Source organism: Gigantopelta aegis, chromosome 6 (assembly GCF_016097555.1).
Source record: "Gigantopelta aegis isolate Gae_Host chromosome 6, Gae_host_genome, whole genome shotgun sequence".
NCBI classification, from domain to species: Eukaryota; Metazoa; Mollusca; class Gastropoda; order Neomphalida; family Peltospiridae; genus Gigantopelta; species Gigantopelta aegis.
In genome coordinates, this window is record NC_054704.1 from 102,766,625 (window position 1) to 102,790,102 (window position 23,478).

Consider the following 23,478-nt stretch of genomic DNA (forward strand, 5'->3'; position numbering starts at 1 on the left):
CTAAAACTATCAGGTGTAAATGAGCCTGCCCCCACTCCACCCCAACTGACTGCCTAGTGTGACTAAAACTATCAGGTGTCAATGAGCCTGCCCCCACTCCAACCCTACTGAATGCCTCGTGTGACTAAAACTATCAGGTGTAAATGAGCCTGCCCCCACTCCACCCCTACTGAATGCCTAGTGTGACTAAAACTATCAGGTGTAAATGAGCCTGCCCCCACTCCACCCCTACTGACTGCCTAGTGTGACTAAAACTATCAGGTGTAAATGAGCCTGCCCCCACTCCACCCCTACTGACCCTAGTGTGACTAAAACTATCAGGTGTAAATGAGCCTGCCCCCACTCCACCCCTACTGACTGCCTAGTGTGACTAAAACTATCAGGTGTAAATGAGCCTGCCCCCACTCCACCCCTACTGACTGCCTAGTGTGACTAAAACTATCAGGTGTAAATGAACCTGCCCCCACTCCACCCCTACTGACTGCCTAGTGTGACTAAAACTATCAGGTGTAAATGAGCCTGCCCCCACTCCACCCCTACTGAATGCCTAGTGTGACTAAAACTATCAGTTGTAAATGAGCCTGCCCCCACTCCACCCCTACTGACCCTAGTGTGACTAAAACTATCAGGTGTAAATGAGCCTGCCCCCACTCCGCCCCTACTGAATGCCTGTTGTGACTAAAACTATCAGGTGTAAATTTGTAGTGGCCCATTGAGCTGCTAAAACCCACTCTTAGTCATTGATAGTTTTATTAATTGATAAACCTTAATGAAAACCATTTAACATAATTTGTTATCGATGGTATTGTTGGTTGGGACTAAGATATTATAGAGCCCAGAGTATGATATGTCATATGTTAGACCAAATTATTTTTTTGAAAATGAGCAAAATTGACAAAGCAGGAACACGTTCAGTAATTTATGCAGGGGGAGGTCTAGACTGTGGCAAGTAGAAATGTGTTTTGACAAGGGGTGTTTAGACCACGCCACCCCATCCCACACCCTATGTACACGCGCATGCAACATTATTGACAAAAAGGCACAAACTTTAAAAATATATAATAACAAGATAATTTATATAACGCAAATATCACATTTTTATTGTTGAATTATTATTATTAGTATTATTATTATCAAATAATCATATAATGTCTAACAGATAATTGTGTTGGTAAGTTATACTTATTTTGCGAGTACTAATACATACTTCGAATTATGGAAAATCCTTTCGAGTTAATTTTAAATGTTTAAACATTTATTAGTTGGAACACCACGCAATGAACAACAGGGCTCGAAATTCGCCAAACATATGGTGGCTCAAAACATAATAATGGATGTTGGCAAATTATAGTAAGCGAACCACGAACCATAAGCACAATTTTAATGTGGAATAAATATATGCAATACAAATATTAATAGTGGCTGATATGTTATAGCTCTAAAGAAGAGCGACCAAATAATATTATTTGGGCGACTAACGCCATTTGGCGACCTGGTCACCGGCCGTTTCGAGCCCTGAATAAATACCTTGGTTTTGCTCGTGTAATAAGGTCAACAAAATGTGTACATACTCTTGCAAATGATATAAATGGAAAATATTGAAATAAATAGAAAATATTTAAATAGAGGCGGCAGTATCCTAAGTTAATTAAATAAACCAGAAAGGGAACTGCTTTTTGTTTTGTTTACATTTATAATTTAATTTTTACGTTTCCAACGGACTTAAATTTTGATTGTCCAGGAATGCAAGTCCGACCCGGACTTGATATCCTGGCAGTCAGACCAGTATTCCTAAGGAACGTAAGTCCTAGGACTTGCATTAATAGGTATATTAGACCTAGGACATGCATTCATAGGATATCAAGTCCGGTCAGACAGCTGTTCCTACGGACATGCATTTCATTTACACCGGCTTTATAACCGTAGAACTGGCACTGTAAGGTCCTACTGGCATGACTTGCACGTGTTTTTAGGAGATTTTCAAGAATTCTGCTCGCGAAGAATAACATGCCTCAGCACGTGCACAAAGTACGGTTTGACGTGACCTTCCATCCCGTTGCATTCATTCTACCCTAAATTTCAGACCGCATCTCCACAAAAAAATAAAATGAGCCAAATAAATGTTGCGTTTTCTATGGCTGTCAGTATATTTCCAAATCAATATAAGTAAAGGAACAGTGTAACCTGAGCTGTTAGTAACGTCTGATAGGTCAATATTGTATTATTTGTGAATTATTATGCCAAAAGGTGATTTCACTTGAAATGACAATGGTTCGTGTCCGATCTCCTAACGGAGACTAAGGCAAAGTGGTCATAAGGTATGTGGTGTGTTAAGGAAATGGAGGACTTGACTTCGCTCAGTAGACCAGATTCAGCGTCTAACGTTCAACGACAGGATAGTATAATTCATGATGGAAACCAGTCATATTGTTAGCAAGCACTTTCCCTGCTGAACACACCACTGACATATAATGGTCTCAAACCACTGCATATTTTGTAAATAGTTGAAATGTGACAACGATGATGACATCATCATAATTGTGCACATCGTCTCATGTTTCTGAATGACCATAAAATAATTTCTTGAACATTATTTGACGTTTCCTTCATTACCGTTAAACATATATACTTTATGCAGTACCTTGATTATGTTATTACTTTCAGAGACCATACCACAAACAGTTCTATATATAATACATTCTCAAAGGTGTATTATGCTATCAACCCTGCTTATAAATTCAAACCTTGGTTAGTCCGGCCTCCAGCACACGCAGAGATCCAAAGCAGCTTGAAATCACTGAATCCACTGTTGGAAGTTTGGACAGGAGTGAGCATTAACGTGAGGACAATGTTTATAACCAGCTACTCGGCCAGACTTGACAGAACAAAGGTTACCAACGCCTTAAGAATGGCATGGCAAGGTAGTTCAGTATAGCGCAGAATCTAACTAATTTAATCTTTATAGGATTAAAAAACAAAACAAAACCCAACAACATTATTTCAGATTATTTATGTTCTATATTAATGCTTTATACTTGGAGAGTCCATGATTAATGGAATACTGATTAAAGAAAATGTATATCTATATTAATTTTTAATGATATATGTTTTTGCTTCAACAATATTTATTTTTGTTTAACAGTTATTTAACAATGGAATTATGTTAATATAGCCTGTAAATCTTTTAATATAATGTTCTTGGCATTTTAGTAAACAACTGAGTATTTTCTATTGCAGACAAAAACCATTCCATGAAGGTCGGCATTGTAGATGTACAACAATATACGGATGCAATATGGTAAATACATGTGTATCCATCTAATAGTTTATACTGCTTTACAGTTAATCAATAAAACCGTAGTATTACACTTTACAGTTAATCAATAAAACCATAGTATTACACTTTACAGTTAATCAATAAAACCATAGTATTACACTTTACAGTTAATCAATAAAACCATAGTATTACACTTAGTTAATCAATAAAACCATAGTATTACACTTTACAGTTAATCAATAAAACCATAGTATTACACTTAGTTAATCTTTAAAATATGGTTTCTATCTATCTATCTATATATCTATCTATCTGTATGTGGGTTTATTGGAATCATATCACATACGTCTGAACATACGTCTGTGTGTGTGTGTGTGTGTGTGTGTGTGTGTGTGTGTGATCTTATAACAAACACACACTAGGTTTACAATTTTCTAATGTGTATTCTAAGTAATGCCAAATTGTCTTTGTTAATCCAGTTTACGGTGTACTTGATTACTTGAACAGGGGATAATTGGTTGTGTATATTTGTAGCTTGTCTAATTATGTGTTATTGTTCATACCAATTCATATTTAGGAATCTGATCACAAAGATCGACTACTTTATACATATAAATGGTACAAACCCTGAAGAATCTGGTTACACCCAGCCTAAAGACGCCGAACTGACGAAACATTTACAGACAGCTGGTATTAGAGGAAACGTGTGTTCTTGTAAAGGTCTCCGACATCACAAACTGTATCTGAACAGTGGAAAGAAAACGTTGAATCATACAGCTGTACAGGGCGCAATTAAATCGGCGTGGTTGGATAAGAATAATGGTATGTAACAAGCGAAATGAAATGTTTTGAAAGTGATGTTACTAAACTTTGTTTTTTAATACCGCTAGAGCACATTTGGTAATTTTGACTCATAGTCATTAGAGGAAACCCGTTACATTTTGTCCATTAGAAGTAAGATATCGTTTATATGCACTTTCGAACAGAATGCACATACCACCGTCTTTGACCAGTTGTGGGGCACTGGTTGGAACAAGAAAAAAACCGATCAGTTGAATAGATCCACCAAGATGGTTTTATCGTGCGACACCAGACCAGAGGCGAGCACTCAACCGACTGAGCTAAATCCCGCCCCTCTGATGTTACTGATAAACTATAAAATGGATAAATATAATTACAAATGGCAAGATTGTCTCAGTGGTACAGTTTGTTCTTTTAAATACGAAGCATCACTGACCAAAATTCTGTATTTTGGCTTTATGCATACTTTTTCATTTCATCTCTTTGGTGAAACTCTTGCACATTTATAATTTTTCATCGTATTAGATGAAGTGACAGACTTGACAGCTGTGGTGGCAGTACTCGTGTTTTAGATGAAGTGACAGACTTGACAGCTGTGGTGGCAGTACTCGTGACGGGAGCCATCGATGCGGCAGGATATGCTCACCTTTCGCAAACACCTGATATCTTTACTGTTTTAACAATGCATGTCATCGCAGCTGTATTTATTCCAATGCGATAGTTCCTGTGCTAGTTTTGATTTAGTCAACTAGTCTGGGAGTGGCAGTCCTCTTTGGCGATCAAAAGGGTGTGTTGATCAATGCAGGATCTTCTCGTGAGTGGCTGTCCTCCTATAGACGATAGAGATTCATGGAATGATCCGAATGCGTATTCGACTCTGCATTGTGTGCAGATACGACCCTGGTCATGTATTATGGTTTTGTTCTTTAGATTAGCTCATACTATGGCTTCAGATTTGTCATTGGTAAGGCTAGTACTCTGTCACTGAAATTTTGATGTCACTATGCTGATTTGGTTTTACGTTTGTAGAGACTAAAGAATTGATTAAGATAATTGAAGTAAACATCAAGCAGGCTGGAAAAGCAAGAAGGAAACGGGCTGCTGTAAGAGGAAGTGAGCTAGTTGACAGCAATGGGTAAGTGTTTCAAGCACACACACGGGTAATCACATAAACGGGTAACCACAGACACGGGTAACCACAGACACGGGTAATCACACATACACGGGTAATCACATACACGGGTAACCACATACACGGGTAATCACATACACGGGTAATCACAGACACGGGTAACCACAGACACGGGTAACCACATACACGGGTAATCACATACACGGGTAACCACATACACGGGTAACCACAGACACGGGCAATCACATACACGGGCAATCACAGACGGGTAATACCATACACGGGCAATCACATACACGGGCAGTCACATACACGGGTAATCACATACACGGGTAATACCATACACGGGCAATCACAGACACGGGTAATCACAGATACGGGCAATACCATACACGGGAAATCACATACACGGGCAATCACAGACACGGGTAACCACAGACACCGGTAACCACAGACACGGGCAATCACAGACACGGGCAATCACATACACGGGTAACCACAGACACGGGCAATCACATACACGGGCAATCACAGACGGGTAATACCATACACGGGCAATCACATACACGGGCAGTCACATACACGGGTAATCACATACACGGGTAATACCATACACGGGCAATCACAGACACGGGTAATCACAGACATGGGCAATACCATACACGGGCAATCACATACATGGGCAATCACAGACATGGGGAATCACAGACACGGGCAATACCATACACGGGCAATCACATACACGGACAGTCACATACACGGGCAATCACAGACACGGGCAATACCATACACGGGTAATCACATACACGGGTAATCACAGATACGGGCATCCACAGACACGGGCAGTCACAGACACGGGCTATCACATACACGGGATATCACATCCACAGGTAATCACATACACGGGTAATACCATACTAGGGTAATCATTTAAACATTGATTAAAATCAAGGTTCAGGTTCCAATCCACGATTGTTTTTGAAAATATAATTTAAAGGTCCTTGAAAGATGGACGGAATAACTTTGCATGTTTTGTGTATTCTGTAATATATATTGTTTGACTAAAATATTTGGGGTCAGGAACCTTGGAAACCCTCCTGGATGGGCCTGAGGTTAATCAATTGTACAGCATAGCATAGCAGTGAAATTGATAGTTGTTTTGATTACTGACATTCACCCACTCCATAAAGTTCTTAAGTGTTTCAGAATAATGTAGTAGTGTTGGTATAAAGTGCTCCTACTGGCAGTAGCTAGTGGGAATTTCCCTATTAGCTCAGTCGGTAGAGCACTGGACTCTCGTACTGAGAGTCTGTGGTTCGAATCCCCTAAGTGGAGGTTGATTTTTATCTGTTACATTAATTCGATGAATAAATCACACAGACGTAATAAGAAGTAATAAGAAATAATATATTAGGAAAACAGTGAGCACAGATCTATTTGAACTACACTTATGATGCAGTTTAAACATTAACATGCCCATTGAAGTCGTCGCATATCTTACAAGGGCAATTCCAAGGGTGGGGAGTGAAGGAACCTGTCCCCCACCCACCCCAAATAAAATGTGGCACATTTACTAAACAATTTGTTTCCAATTTTCATTGAAGTTCCTTTTTTGATCCATGTGTCCTTTTGTCCTTGGTCGCCTCCCTTAAATATATCCTGTGTCTTCCCTTGTGTTAGACTATATTTCTTTGGTTAGTGATACTGTGTTTCCCATTGACTACACGGTGGCGGTGGACGGACAGGAAGCCAATCATCTGTACATCACTGAACCCACTGACGACGAGATTAAACAACGTCTGCAGAACGCAGGTTTCAAGGACTGCGAATGTGAACCCAGCAAGACGGGGACAGTTAAATTAAAGGGTCAGACAAGAGACGACGAGAAGGAGAACCTCAAACAAGCCATCGCTGAAGCAGTAGCAGCAGCAAATCCAGGTGAGAGGTTTGTTATTGGAATCACTAAGATGACGAGAAGGAGAACCTCAAACAAGCCATCGCTGAAGCAGTAGCAGCAGCAAATCCAGGTGAGAGGTTTGTTATTGGAATCACTGAGATGACGAGAAGGAGAACCTCAAACAAGCCATCGCTGAAGCAGTAGCAGCAGCAAATCCAGGTGAGAGGTTTGTTATTGGAATCACTGAGATGACGAGAAGGAGAACCTCAAACAAGCCATCGCTGAAGCAGTAGCAGCAGCAAATCCAGGTGAGAGGTTTGTTATTGGAATCACTGAGATGACGAGAAGGAGAACCTCAAACAAGCCATCGCTGAAGCAGTAGCAGCAGCAAATCCAGGTGAGAGGTTTGTTATTGGAATCACTGAGATGACGAGAAGGAGAACCTCAAACAAGCCATCGCTGAAGCAGTAGCAGCAGCAAATCCAGGTGAGAGGTTTGTTATTGGAATCACTGAGATGACAAGAAGGAGAACCTCAAACAAGCCATCGCTGAAGCAGTAGCAGCAGCAAATCCAGGTGAGAGGTTTGTTATTGGAATCACTGAGATGACGAGAAGGAGAACCTCAAACAAGCCATCGCTGAAGCAGTAGCAGCAGCAAATCCAGGTGAGAGGTTTGTTATTGGAATCACTGAGATGACAAGAAGGAGAACCTCAAACAAGCCATCGCTGAAGCAGTAGCAGCAGCAAATCCAGGTGAGAGGTTTGTTATTGGAATCACTGAGATGACGAGAAGGAGAACCTCAAACAAGCCATCGCTGAAGCAGTAGCAGCAGCAAATCCAGGTGAGAGGTTTGTTATTGGAATCACTAAGATGACGAGAGGCGGGACGTAGCTTTGTGGTAAAGCGGTTGGTCTAGGATAGATTCGCCCCAGTGGGCCCATTGGGCTATTTCTAATTCCAGTCAATGCTTCACAAGTGGTATTTCAAAGGCCGTGGTATGTGCTATCTTGTCTATGTAAACGATCCCTTCCTACTAAAAGAAAAATATAGTGGGTTTCCTCTCCAATACTATATGTAAAAATTAAAAAATGTTTGACATCCAATAGCCGATAATTAATAATTCAATGTGCTCTAGTGGTGTCGTTGAACAAATCAAAGTTTATCATTTAAAATGATATGACAAGAAAGGAATATCTAACAATGCATCGCCTCAGACCTCGTCATGAGAATAACTGGGGGGAGTAATGAATGACTTCTAACGTATATTATGGAAAGTCATTTAACAGATTACTATATTGAGCATTGATATTTAATCGTTTTGTAATATTATTTTGTTTTAAATTCACATGTTAAGGGGAGCTAAAACATTACTCTCCTTGACCTAGTCTCAGGGGAGCAATAGTGATATCTCCCCTTAACCGACTAGGTCTGATTACTTAACTTCCTACTATCATGTCTCATATAATCATGCAAGAACAGGGGGCTGTTACCCCCCCCCCCCCCCACACACACACCCCTTACAAATATCGAGAACTGCTGTTTTTGTTTTAAAAGATTGTTTTGTGTCTGTGCCGTTTCATTTTTTGTTTGCCAACCTCCAGTTATTTTAGGCTAGCTAGGGCTATGGTGAATTTGTTGATCCAGTTGATTATACCAGTTATGAACCACTATTTTAACGTAAGATAAACCAGTGGTTCATTGATTAGTTCTAACCATAGTACCACTATCTCACAGCTATCGAACAGCCACGTGTTAATTACTGTAGTTTGAGGTTGACTTTACAGTTGACCCATTGTCTCATTGGGTTTTTTGTCCACCACCACCAATACCTTACTACTGATATATCAAAACGCCGATAAAAGTGATGTCAAGTCTGTGGGAAAGTCCATATAAATTATATCTTGCTGCTAATGGGAAAAGGTAGTAGGTTTCCTCTGAAGACAGCGAGTCAGAAGTATCAAATGTTTGACACCCAGTAGTTGATGGTCAATTAATCAATGTCCTTTAGTGGTGTAATTAAACAAAACTAAACTTTAACTATCACACAGCCATACATCGCATGCTTGTTGATTACTGCGTGTAATTAAACAAAACTAAACATTAACTATCACACAGCCATACATCGCATGCTTGTTGATTACTGCGTGTAATTAAACAAAACTAAACATTAACTATCACACAGCCATACATCGCATGCTTGTTGATAACTGCGTGTAACTAAACAAAACTAAACTTTAACTATCACACAGCCATACATCGCATGCTTGTTGATTACTGCGTGTAATTAAACAAAACTAAACATTAACTATCACACAGCCATACATCGCATGTTTCTTGATTACTGCGTGTAACTAAACAAAACTAAACTTTAACTATCACACAGCCATACATCGCATACGTGTTGATTACTCAAAACTAAACTTTAACTATCACACAGCCATACATCGCATACTTGTTGATTACTGCGTGTAATTAAACAAAACTAAACTTTAACTATCACACAGCCACACATCGCATACTTGTTGATTACTGCGTGTAACTAAACAAAACTAAACTCTAACTATCACACAGCCACACATCGCATACTTGTTGATTACTGCGTGTAACTAAACAAATCTAAACTTTAATTATCACACAGCCACACATCGCATTCTTTTTGATTACTCAAAACTAAACTCTAACTATCACGTAGCCATACATCGCATACTTGTTGATTACTCAAAACTAAACTCTAACTATCACATAGCCATACATCGCATACTTGTTGATTACTGCGCTCCGAGGAGGACTTTAATGCTGGTTTCTTTTGAGTAGAATTATAGTTGAAAAATAATGTTATTTTTTATTGGTACGTTATGGGTAAAACTAGTTATTTATATTTGTTACAAATAATATTGTTATTTTCAGATATCAAACCAGAAGATTTGGATGTAAAAATTCTCGACATCAAGAATAACATAAAAGATGATAAAGGGTAAATGTCAAAAAGCTTCTTTTCTAATGCCGGTATATGCAATTTAAAATCTTAATGAATGAATGATTGTATGAATTTATTTGTGAATGAAGGAATTAATGAATGAATAAATGAACTAATGAACGAACCCATAGATGCTTAATAACATCATAACAAAACCTTGATTATCATAAAGTCAGGTCCCATTTCCCAAAAATGTGATATGCACGGGCATTTTTTTAGGATTTGGTCCAACAGATTTTTAACCTAATTTGGGGATGCTAAATCCACAAAAATATGTTGGACATCTTAGAAATTACGTTTTATGGTTCAAAATGGTCGAAAACAAAATGGCGGAAAATTGCCTGATAAAAATTATGTAACTGGTATCCCAATGATCTTTATAGGATTTGTTTTGGCATTAACATACATGTGAATACATTTAATTTATAAAACATTATGTTGAACATTTGAAAATTTAGTTTTATGGTCAAAATGTTGCAAAATAAAATGGCGGCCATTTATCATAAAATCGACATCCAAGTCATGCAAGAATGTATCGCAGCATACCACACAGATGAGTCCAACCTATGTGTGGTATGAGTCAAGATGACAGCCACACCATAAGTAATTGCATTGGGGGGGGGGGGGGGGGGGAGGTATCGTTAAAATGGGGTCTGTTTACAAATGCATTGCTGTATATTTGATTTATTGCATCAAATATAATACTAGGAGTCTACCTACTATTTTAACACAAACTGGAAGCCAAATCAGATGGCATTATTAGGTTATTCCTGATCATCCGTAAGAGTCCATGCACTGCTGAAGGTGGTCGAAGGTCTAGCGTGGTACGTGTAAGCGTGCTTTGTATGGTAATGATATGAAACAAAGTACTTTGTTTATGCTCTCTACTGTCAGGTCATACATTTTACAAATTAATTGTCAAAAGCATTCATATGTGTACTCAGTAACCACCATTTTATTTTAGAGTCGTTTAATTTTCTTTGATATACCATAACATCTCAGAGCAAAATACGCAACCAAATTCAACATTCTGCAGCTGGTACTAAGAGGTATGTTTCCAGTATTATATTTACAGGAATGGTTTTCTAACATTTTGCCAACTGTGTCATGAATATTTGACATGTCAAAAAGCAAACAACCAACAGGACATAAGCGTCTTACTAATATGTACAACAATATTTAGTCAGATAGTTTTGAATAGCGAATTGAATGAACTACTATTCTGGTATCTGATTCCTCGTTGTTGGTCTTTATTGTTCAACATTTATCTCAGTGTTACTACTCTACACTGCATCTTCCTTAGTGACACCAACCACCCACATACCAAACCATTTTACATTCAATACAGAGTCTTAAAACAAGGGTTTTAAAGAGGAAATTAGTTAATTTAACATTGCTTTCTGTTCAGTATGAGACATTGACATCCTTCTCACGGGTTTGTATATCTCTAATCTGTGCATTTAGTTTGGTTAACAGACACTTGTAACGATCAAATGCAACATGTCAACATATTTCTTAAGCATTTTGTTCCCTTCGTGTTTTGGACTCTGAACCAATGCCTGTCCGTCAACAATCAAGACTGACTTCCTGAGTAATTTCTTAGGTACATTTGGATCTTGAGTTTGTTCAAACAAAAGTATTTGTAGCAAGTCATTCTTTATGATCAGCAAAATATTCACTTCCTGGTCGACTTTATATGCTGCAAATAGTTTATGTGAAATTTCTCATTCAACCCAAGGATTGTACCTGAATTGAATGTTGTGCTTTGGGCCTTTTGACCATAAAATTACCACATAAATACTTGCGAACATCTGCACGATAGACTGCACCATCGACTAGTTCATGTGAACATACAGATGTATCTATAAACCATGGCAACATATACGAGTAGAGATACTGATCCCACTGCCCTTGTAAACACCGAAACCATTCTTCAAAATATGAAATCTGCATTGTGGATAATTTCTCTCGTCTATTGTTTTCCTGCCATATTTCATATATACCAGAACTTTTCCTGTGGTGTTAGATAACTTTAGTTCATAGCGACGTGTGAACCTCCTATCATAGGTATACGTTTGATATAATATTTGCATAGCTCATATTAAATCTTAAATTTGAGGTAAAGTACATTGACAAGAGTACGGTAATGACCGTATGAGTATATTTCCAACTGTTCGGATACATTCATACAATAAATCTCTGAACGATAATGTTTAAGATACTGACTTTAGGGGTTAGAGGCTGAAAAATAGCCATATATCTTTAGGAATAATAATAATATACCAATTGAAATCCAGTTATGTTGGAGCAAAGCTTTGTCATTTCATTGCCAGGTCTGGCATGATTTCATAATTTTGCTGATTCAGTTTAGGACATTGGATATAAACCCGGCTTTGAAACATAAGTGTCGGAAGAGGTCGGTAACTGCAAGGGAGGGGGGCAAACTGGAGGGATCAGTTATTAAATGTGAGGTGTGTGTGTACGCGCGCGCATGTGTGTGTGAGAGTGTGTGCGTGTTACATAAGTTTACACAAAATATACTCTGTCAAAAAAGAAACGCATAGGTGATAGGGAAAGAAGAAAAATGTTTGATTTTACAAAATATTGTTTTTGTTGTACAATGTTGCTGAATGACCATGTTTGTTAATGTTCCTGGAATGGGACAGCATGCCCAAATGCACCCTAAAACAAATTTAACGCACGTTGTGGCACATTGTGCGACACTTGCAGGAAATCGGCGTGAAATAGTCAGATTTTGGCGAATGCACGTGACACTCGGGGAAAAGATTGGGGTAGTGATGGGTATTTAAAGCTGCAATGCTCGAAATGATGCCTCATTTCCATTTCGACGTAGACGAGTTATAAGATGCCAAGACTAAGCCTGTCGAATCGAAACATTGCAATAGGCCGCCTCCAGTTAGGTGAATCGCAGTCAGCAGTCGCATGCCACATGAACGTCCATCAGAGCACCATTTCACGTCTCTGGGACAGGTACCAGCAGTTTCAATCAGCTGAAGACCGGCCCAGAAGTGAAAGACCTCGCATAACAACTGCAGCACAAGATCGCTACATCCGGGTTCTGCACTTGCGTCACCGAACTGCCACAGCAACGAATACTGCTGGACACATATCTGGTTTGAGAAGGGTGTCTGCACAAACCATTTGGAACCGACTTCGAAAAGTTGGTTTACGGGCTAGGTGACCGTATGTTGGCCCCGTCCTGCGACGTCAACATCGACATTTACGTGCTCGCTGGTGCGCGAATGTACAGGGGTGGAACTTGGGAAAGTGGAGGCGACGAGTCACGTTTCCTTCTACAGCGACGTGATGGACGACAACGTGTTTACAGACGCCGCAATGAACGTTTTGCCAACAACTGCGTCGCCCAAGTTGACAGATTCGGTGGAGGTAGAGTCTTGATGTGGGGAACCATCTCATACACCGGCAGAAGTGAACTTGTGTTCGTACAAGGCAACCTGACAGCTGTACGCTACCGGGATGACATTCTTCGCCGTCACATGCTTCCCATTTTGGATCGACAGAGAGAACTCTTTCAGCAGGACAATGCTAGGCCGCATACGGCACGTGTACTAATGGATTTCCTACAGAATGAGAACATTAATGTGCTGCCATGGCCATCAAGATCGCAGTGTGTACGAAAATGCAACTGAGCAAAAACTTCAGTAGCTTACGATAGTTACGGTAACGTAATTTAAAACTATTTTAACAGCCTCTGTGGTGTCCCATACCAGTATTCATTTGTATATTTGATACAAACAATTAAAGTTATATTTTATTTGAGCAATACAACCACTTTATTTTTATCGTTTCGGCAATCTCTGACTGAGAACAGCATGTCAACTTTTACTTCCGCGTTTACATTTGACGCCAAACTTTGAGCCGCGTTTACTTGGTTTCTGACGTCATGCTAAGTTGTAGGTTTTCGCTTGTGACAGCTAATATTTGTATTTACATTGCTTGAAAACATAGGTGTTAACTTTTCCCATTCTAATATACGTTTGCTGAATACAAATAAATAATTTGTCCATGTGAAACATTACATTTATGGGAGTCATAATATGAGAGTGTCTACAAAAGTATTATTATGTCGAAAATACGTTGTATCATAGTATAAAAATGTGTTTTTGTTTTCGTTATTTTGACTACAGACGCATTATTTTTCAACACGTTTTTGGATTCAGCATACACATGTATTTAAATTTGTTTAGAAAGTATGTTGGATACAATCCTAAAGAAATGATCGCACAAAAATAAATAAAATATGGTCTGTAACACTCTATTATACTTAAATACAATGTATTTTCAATACAATCCTAATTTCGTATACTACTACTTTGTTTTTGTCACCTAAACGAAATTTCTCAGATGGCCAACATATTTGTTTTGGATTCAGCACCCCCAAATTAGGTTAGAAACGTATGTTTGATATAATCCTAAAGAAATGCTCGTACATCGATAAATAAGCATTTTTCTTGAAACTGGGACCCGACTATTAAGGTAGAGATGAAGATGCTGTGGCTTTATTTTCAGGGCAATTATTTCCACCAGATATACATTTGCTCTTGTAACGCTGATAATTGTTAAATTTCAGTAATCCAATATCTTCAGTGCACTACGCTGTCAGTCGTAAAGATGGTGAGACAGTCGAAGCAATACGCCATCCGTCTGATGATCAGATGATGGCTGCCTTGAAGCAGACTGGCAGATCACTTGCTGGCACTCCTGATCCTGCAAAAGATGTGAGAAATCAAATTATCTATGAAATCATTGAGTTATTAACTAGTTATCTTTGATTATTTACTGATACTATAACAGGTTTGAAGCATCTAGTGCTAGGTGTCATTGAGTTATTAACTAGTTATCTTTGATTATTTACTGATGCTATAACAGGTTTGAAGCATCTAGATCATTGAGTTATTAACTAATTATCTTTGATTATTTACTGATGCTGTAACAGGTTTGAAGCATCTAGTGCTGGCGATCATTGAGTTATTAACTAGTTATCTTTGATTATTTACTAATGCTATAACAGATTTGAAACAACTAGTGCTGGGTATCATTGAGTTATTAACTAATTATCTTTGATTATTTACTAATGCTATAACAGATTTGAAACATCTAGTGCTGGGTATCATTGAGTTATTAACTAATTATCTTTGATTATTTACTAATGCTATAACAGGTTTGAAACATCTAGTGCTGGGTATCACTGAGTTATTAATTAATTATTTTTGATTATTTACTGATGCTATAACAGGTTTGAAACATCTAGTGCTGGGTTTCACTGAGTTATTAACTAATTATCTTTACTGATACTATAACAGGTTTGCAGCATCTAGTGCTGGCGATCATTGAGTTATTAATTAATTAGCTTTGATTATTTATTGATGCTATAACAGGTTTGAAGCATCTAGTGCTGGCGATCATTGAGTTATTAACTAATTATCTTTGATTATTTACTGATGCTATAACAGGTTTGAAACATCTAGTGCTGGCGATCATTGAGTTATTAACTATTATCCTGTTCAATTATTTAGACCCAAAGTTTTTTGCAAATGTTACGTTTATTTCCTATTCGATATTTGTTTTCTTTGCATTTACATGAAAACAAACACAAACACCGACAGGTTTTATATACAAATCATCACATAAAATGCACGAAGTTGACTTAATTCCACTTTTTAAAAATCTCTGTGTTCGGAATGCACGTTATTTCTCCTATAAATAACTAAGGTCATTTGCATATCAAAAGATTGGGATCTGAGGCTACGTGAAGGCCATTATAGCTTGTTTCACTAAATCAAGGTTATTATTGTTTTGCAGTGTGTAACAGCATTGTCTAATCTTTCCGTTAAACATAGATGTAAACAAACAGAACATGTAACCCTTTCTTGTAGGTGCATTATATTTAATAAATTTAGCTAATGTATTATGTATTTTTATTTTATTATATCAATTCTATATTAGCATACCATACCTAACCTAACACAACTGAGGTGTAGCACAGTAATAAACACAAATCACCTCACACACCGCAGTAACGTGCTTTCCAAATTTAAAAATACATTTAATGCAGGGCCGGACCCAGAAGGGGGGGGGGGGGGGGATAAAATGTCAAAGGCCACCAACATCAAATAATAATAAAAATGTTATTTAATTTGCCTCTAAATTGGGAACTCATACGTATATATATATATATATATATATATATATATATATATATATATATATATATATATATATATATATATATATAGTATTTATGGTGGTGCTAGGGGGCTGGGGTTTGGGGGTGGGGTGTTACATTTGTAATGCCAAAAACCAAAGGGCTATTGTTCGGACTCCTATGGGTTCAACCACTTTTTCATCCCGCATACACAGCCCTGAATGTCTAAAATACGATAGCATTGCTTGGTCAATAACATCATTATTTCGATATATGACTGCACGTGCTATTGTAGCAATGTGTAAACCACGTAAAATACAAGTTAGGTAGGGTATATAAATTCATTGAAAATCTATTAGTCGACATTCTTGTTATTGTTATTTGAGGAAAAATATGGGTAAATCGAGAAACACTTCAGTTGATGTAAAATCGTGTATTAAGAACGTTTTCGATTATTTTGAAGATGAATATCAGCGCGGTAGACCTAGGTATGCTTCTTATCGAATTGTCGATCGAGTTGCCGCTGCACTTAAAGTTTCGGTTTCAACAGTAAAAAGAACTGTGAAAAATCTAAGCTCTACGAATCCGAGCACAGAAATCACTGTTAAAAAACAAGACCGAAAACTCATCGATTTATTTGATAAAGATGTTATTAGACGACGAGTATACAGATTTTATAGAGAGGGCGAATTACCTACATTACATAAGATTAACTTGGCTTTAAGGGAGGAATGTGGAATCAACATATCCATATCAACTTTACGAAGAACACTCCATGACCTCGATTTTAAATACCAACATATGTCTACAACCGGAAAAGTTATTTTTGAGGACGCCAATATATCAGACAGGAGACTGTCCTATCTCCATGAAATATCCAGTTTACGAGAACAGGGGTATTTAATAGTGTATCAAGATGAGACCTGGGTGAATGTCAACCACACAACATCCCACCACTGGACAGATATCTACCCGGGCACAAGTACCGCCAATCACCTGCCGAAATCAGACGCTGCTGATCGAGTTCCTAAACTCTGTTCGGTGACTAGGAAGGGGAAAAGACTTATTATTTGTCATGCTGGCTGTGATAAATATGGATTGATAGATGGCTGTGAATTGATCTTTGAGGCTAAAAAAACAGACGGAGACTATCATGGTGAGATGAATCATGACAATTTCATCAAATGGTTTGAAGAACAACTTATGCCTTCTCTACCAGAACCTTCTGTTATCGTCATGGATAACGCAAGCTACCACAACAAATTAACTGAGATTACATGATGTCCTGTACTAAACGCTAAAAAGGAAGAAATTCAGTCGTGGCTACGAAACAACAATATACCTTTTGAGAGTAACATGACAAAGCCAGTTCTTTATGAACTTGTGAAAAGTAACAAATGTTCAAAGCAATTTGTTACTGGTGATATTGCTGAACGCCATGGGCACTTGTGTCTAAGACTGCCGCCAAGACATTCTGAACTCAATCCGATAGAACTGATCTGGAGTCAAGTCAAAGGGCACATAGCTCGTCATAATGATGGTAAAATGACCACGGTGCGGAGAGAACTTGCACATGCATTGAACTCTGTCACACCTACACACTTCTCTGACGCAGTTAAACATGTAATAAAGATCGAAGAAGATTTTAGAAAACAAAATAGTTTTATAAGAAATAAAATACCCCCTGTGATAGTCCCCCTTAACGAAGATAGTGATGAAGAAATGAGTTCGTCGACTGATTAAGTTATTTCTCCATACCCATCAGGAGTATTACTTTAATGTATGCATGAACTATTTAACACCAAAAACTATTTATTTCCATATCATTCACTATCAAACAACCTAACAACCTATAAACTAATCGACTAGAAATGCATATAGACTACACATACATACGAGAGAAATGTTTATTTAACGACACACTCAACGCATTTGATATACGTTTATGTGGCGTCAGACAAAACGGTTAAGGACCATTATGACAGTGAGAAAGAAACTCGCTACCGCCACATGGCCCACTGTTTCCGATAAGCAATTTTGATAAGCAATAAGGGACGTTTTATATGCACCATCCCATAGACAGGATAGCACATACCACAGCCTTTATACATCAGTTGTGGTGCACAGGCTGGAACTAGACACAACCCAATGGGACCACCATGTGGGATCGATCAGTCGACCTACCATGAATTGAACGCTTTACCTCTGAGCTACGTCCCGCTCCATATACAAAAGAAGCCTTAAGTGGGGTTGGGGTTGTGCAGAGGGTCACACCTCCACCAATCGCATGCATACCATATTCTTCTCTCTCTCTCTCCCTATAACCATAGATTAAAATATGTTGAGTGCGTCGTTACATAAATCACGTCTCTCTCTCTCTCTCTCTCTCTCTCTCTCTCTCTCTCTCTCTCTCTCTCTCTCTCTCTCTCTCTCTCTCTCTCTCTCTCTCTGTCTCTCTCCCTTCAGCGCGCGCGCTTGTGTATTCCACAATATAATTATAATATTTGATACATATATTTTTTTTCAAACTGAGGTTTTGTCACTTGAACTCCCCACCTGAATCCGCGCCTGCTTCATGTTTGCAGATATTTTCTTAAATATAGGTCATACCACGATTTGTGCGGATAGGACGATAGAACCGAACATTAGTTTGAAACGCACTATAGAATGATGCTTTTGATATGCAAATGACCTTAGTTATTTATAGGAGAAATAACGTGCATTCCGAACACACAGAGATTTTTAAAAAGTGGAATTAAGTCAACTTCATGCATTTTATATGATGATTTGTCTATAAAACCTGTCGGGGTTTGGGTTTGTTTTCATGTAAATGCAAAGAAAACAAATATCGAATAGGAAATAAACGTAACATTTGCAAAAATCTTTGGGTCTAAATAATTAAACAGAATAATAATTATCTTTGATTATTTACTGATGCTATAACAGGTTTGAAGCATCTAGTGCCGGGTATCATTGAGTTATTAACTAATTATCGTTGATTATTTACTGATGCTATAACAGGTTTGGAACATCTAGTGCTGGGTATCATTGAGTTATTAACTAATTATCGTTGATTATTTACTGATGCTATAACAGGTTTGAAGCATCTAGTGCTGGGTATCATTGAGTTATTAACTAATTATCGTTGATTATTTACTAATGCTATAACAGGTTTGAAGCATCTAGTGCTGGCGATCATTGAGTTATGAATTAATTATCTTTGATTATTTACTGATGCTATAACAGGTTTGAAGCATCTAGTGCTGGGGATCGATTGGAATTTCATTATTGATTGTCGGTTATAATTGGTTTCAATATCCGATCAACTCTCAACACAACTGGGTAGAATTGTATGAATGTAAAAAGGATTTTAATTATAACCACCAATCATCTCGTATCGTGTCCATTGGGATAGATAGCTAATTTTACCTTTATTATCTATTGGTACCTGTTTCTTTATGTACACGTGAAAACAAACTCCAAACACAATCGATTATGAATTTTATAATCGATTATATTATCGGTAGAGCCAAACATCAATTTTCAGTTACTAGAAGCATCACTGTTTATGTAATAATTGTAATTGCGAAATGTTTGTGTTTGTGTGTGTGTATATATATATTACAGCCAGAGGCTGATTACAGCTGTGGTAAATAAAGAGATTGATTGATTGACTATCTAATAATCTTTTATCGTTTTCTGATTTGAAGCAATAAGATTTATGTAATAATTATGAATCATGTGTTTTTCTTGACTAATTGGGGAGATTAATGGTGCTACGCCACTTTGAATAATTGTGGTAGATAATTTTGACTAACTGTAGTCGATCACTTTGAATAATTGTAGTAGATCACTTTGATTAATTGTGGTAGATCATTTTGACTAATTGTAGTAGATCACTGAATAATTGTGGTAGATAATTTTGACTAATTGTAGTAGATCACTTTGAATAATTGTGGTAGATAATTTTGACTAATTGTAGTAGATCATTTTGACTAATTGTAGTAGATCACTTTGATTAATTGTGGAATCAATGTTCACAATGAATCATTACATTGTTTATAACTTACTACTTACATCGTACTTCTTAAACAATTTGATAATACTGTGAAATGTTTGAAGCATCTGTTTCAAATAGTAGTTTTGAATCACTGCAATATATACGTCTTGTATTACCTCCAGGAGGGAGCCGATTGGCAGGCTCCAGTCGGAATAGTGTGTGCAGTACTGGCTGGCATCTTCGTTATGGGAATCATGGCTTACATCGTTAAATCCAGACGGTGGGTATCCTGGTCAGTAGTAGTAGTAGTAGTAGTAGTAGCCACAGCTTGTTGCCGACACAAATACATTATAAAAAACCCATGGTGTACACAAAATTCCTTTTTTATGTTAACACTTTTTATGTCTGATAACTATGCTATGTTTTGGATAACTATGCCACTAAACACAAGATGAGCATTCTATACTGTGGCTAACCCCATGCATGGCTGAATGTGCCTTCTGTAACACCGGCAGAGCGAACGAGCTACCCCGCCCCAGATGCAGTGTGCATGTGGTCCTTAACTTATTGTCACTAGTATATATATATATTTTTTTTATTATTATTAACAAAATGAAATTTACTTCAGGCACAGAAAACGAAAACATTTCAAACAACAGCAGAGAGATGAGGAAACAATAACTCCCAGCCCACGTAAAGAATTCGACAGCCTCCAAATTCCTAGCCCTAACCCCTACCAGCCTAGCCGGGACGGCCATGAAGACCTCCAGAATTCCAGCCAACACGATTACGAACGCTTGCGGCATCCCAGTGAACATAGCCATGAAAGCTTGCAACATCCCAGCTATGAAGGAGTCAATAACTTACACCAGAGTGAATCAGAAGCCTTTAGTAATCCAACGTATGAACACAATCCATCACCACAAGAATTCGAACTATCTGTGCGTATGTAAAGCCCAGTAGTATTGTACAGAGTGACCGAGATGTACCAACATGTTTATGTTCGGTTAAGGTCCAGGGATGACCATAACCACAAGTTAGAAGTAAATTACTCTGACAGCTCATTTTGATGACAACATAATTACAATTATAATTATAATAATTATATAAGTCGACTTATGGTAGGCATGAGTTCTGTGGGTACTACTAAACCAAATAACTTCCGGCTGGTTCAAAGTTCAAGGTGCACCTAACTTTTGCTAGAGAAGTTAACACCACAAGTCCTGTGATTGGTGATAAATGTGAGCCAGCTGTATTACCCAGTGTTACTAGTTAAATACTATGCTGGATTACAGCTTGTAGGAATACATCCAATATACATATTGTATGCATCTGGATTAGAAAATAATGCAAGAAAATAGATGTTCGGGTAATTATGTCATTTAAAATTAGTAATGAATCAAAAATAATATGTGATCATAATTCCACATATGACAAATATTTAAAACATCCAACTACAGTAGGCTGTAAATAAAATATAGTCAGGAATATTGGTGGATGCCAATGGTTTTGATGGTCCATTATGGAAATCAGCATGGCTGATGAATTTGAAATTCCCACAACTGGTGACTTGAAGACACACCAGCATACATGATTGCCCCCTGCCTCACACAATACTGTTCAGGACATTAAGCCATTATTTCATACAGGTGCAGTCATGTTTAGTTTTTTCTTCCTCAGACACTGTATGATTTAATAGTGATATTTCTTTGATGTGCCTGTTAATGTCTTAATAATCTTAAGGTCAGTCAAGTACACGTGTTTCAGTGGAATTCTTTAAAGAAATTGAGGTACTCTGAATATCCATGATGTCTCTACATACATAGCTGAACACACACACTCAACTGATAGTCAGAAGTATTATTTAAAAACATCTTTTTTAATATGACATTTTTCATTTGTACAACACTGTATACAATGTATATGCCTTATTATAATATATTAGGTTGCACTGTAGAAACAACAGTTTCAGTGGAGTTGTCGGTTTATGTCAGAATACGCCAGATCCTGGTTGTCATAAAAACACATAGTTGAACACTTTTTGAAAAATGTATATTATCAGTATAGGTAGTACTAAACCAAATAACTTCCGGCTAGGTCAAAGTTCGAGGTGCACCAAACTTTTGATAGATAAGTTAATACTACAAGTCCTGTGATTGGTGATAAATGTGAGTTGTAAAACAAACATTAGTTTCACCTGCGCAAAAAATATATGCATATTTCATCTAGTACCACATTGTCAAGTAACAATGTGGTTGAAACATGTATGGGGTACCTGTAAAAAAAAAACTAGTCATAGACCCTACCCGTTATCTTTGGAATGAGCAGCTTGACCCACATTCTGATTCACTTTAAGGGTGCAGGGTGGTAGTAATTATATCTATGGTATTTATGTCGATTTATACGCTGAATGATTTGATTTGGTAGTATACACTCTATAACCTTGAAGAGTGGCAAGGAGACAGCTTTGTCCTTTGGACTTTGTTTTATGGAGAGATCTGATTTTAAATGTGATGCTATTCAATTAGTCTGCGAGTAGTACTAACACACACGTATACCACTGGTAAGCAGTAATTAATATAATATCTGTAGCCTTGTCGGTGATGGTTTATCTCAAGAGACAAAACTGGTTCATCATTTTCAACTATTGTTTTGTTTTTATTAAATTGCTACATTTGGAATATCATTCAAGCTTAATTGAAAACCGTGTATCGTTTTATTCTGTAAATTGAAAGAGACGCAGAATACTTCATTGTTAAACGACTGAAATTTATTTCTAGCCATCTTAATTCTTATTAAAAGAAAAAAAATCCCAACTGAAAAGCAAGCTTACACGTATATAATATCAATTTTCAAATAATGAATAGTCATTTTTATTTAGTACGTTTACTAATATATATATATATATATATATATATATATATATATATATAATATATATATGTTTCTTTTGCATATCAGTATAAAATAAATATTATAATATACGTGTGATGTTATTAATAATAATTAATTAATTAAACCCCTAACTCGATTTGCATTATTGAACAAACTATTTGGTCATATCTATAAAATGAGGTATACTATCTCATTCCATTGATTATGTATAAAACAATGCTGGGTGTGCGAAGATGAATAAATTGCCTAATGCTTTAATTGCACATCTGTCAACAATCTTAGCCATAGTAAACAGAAATATCGTATAACCG

At 37.4% G+C, this 23,478-nt stretch overlaps 1 protein-coding gene across 1 annotated transcript; it reads left to right on the forward strand.

The window, feature by feature from the left end:
- Nucleotides 1-2,670: 2,670 nt before the first annotated feature.
- LOC121376281 lies at nt 2,671-22,197 on the forward strand. Its single transcript, XM_041504116.1, has 9 exons — nt 2,671-2,921; nt 3,238-3,298; nt 3,855-4,099; nt 5,108-5,213; nt 6,910-7,148; nt 10,016-10,082; nt 14,698-14,845; nt 20,455-20,552; nt 20,901-22,197. Exons 1-9 carry the CDS (start codon nt 2,849-2,851, stop codon nt 21,223-21,225), a joined length of 1,362 nt encoding a protein of 453 aa, XP_041360050.1. The 5' UTR covers nt 2,671-2,848; the 3' UTR covers nt 21,226-22,197.
- The last annotated feature ends 1,281 nt before the right edge of the window (nt 22,198-23,478 follow it).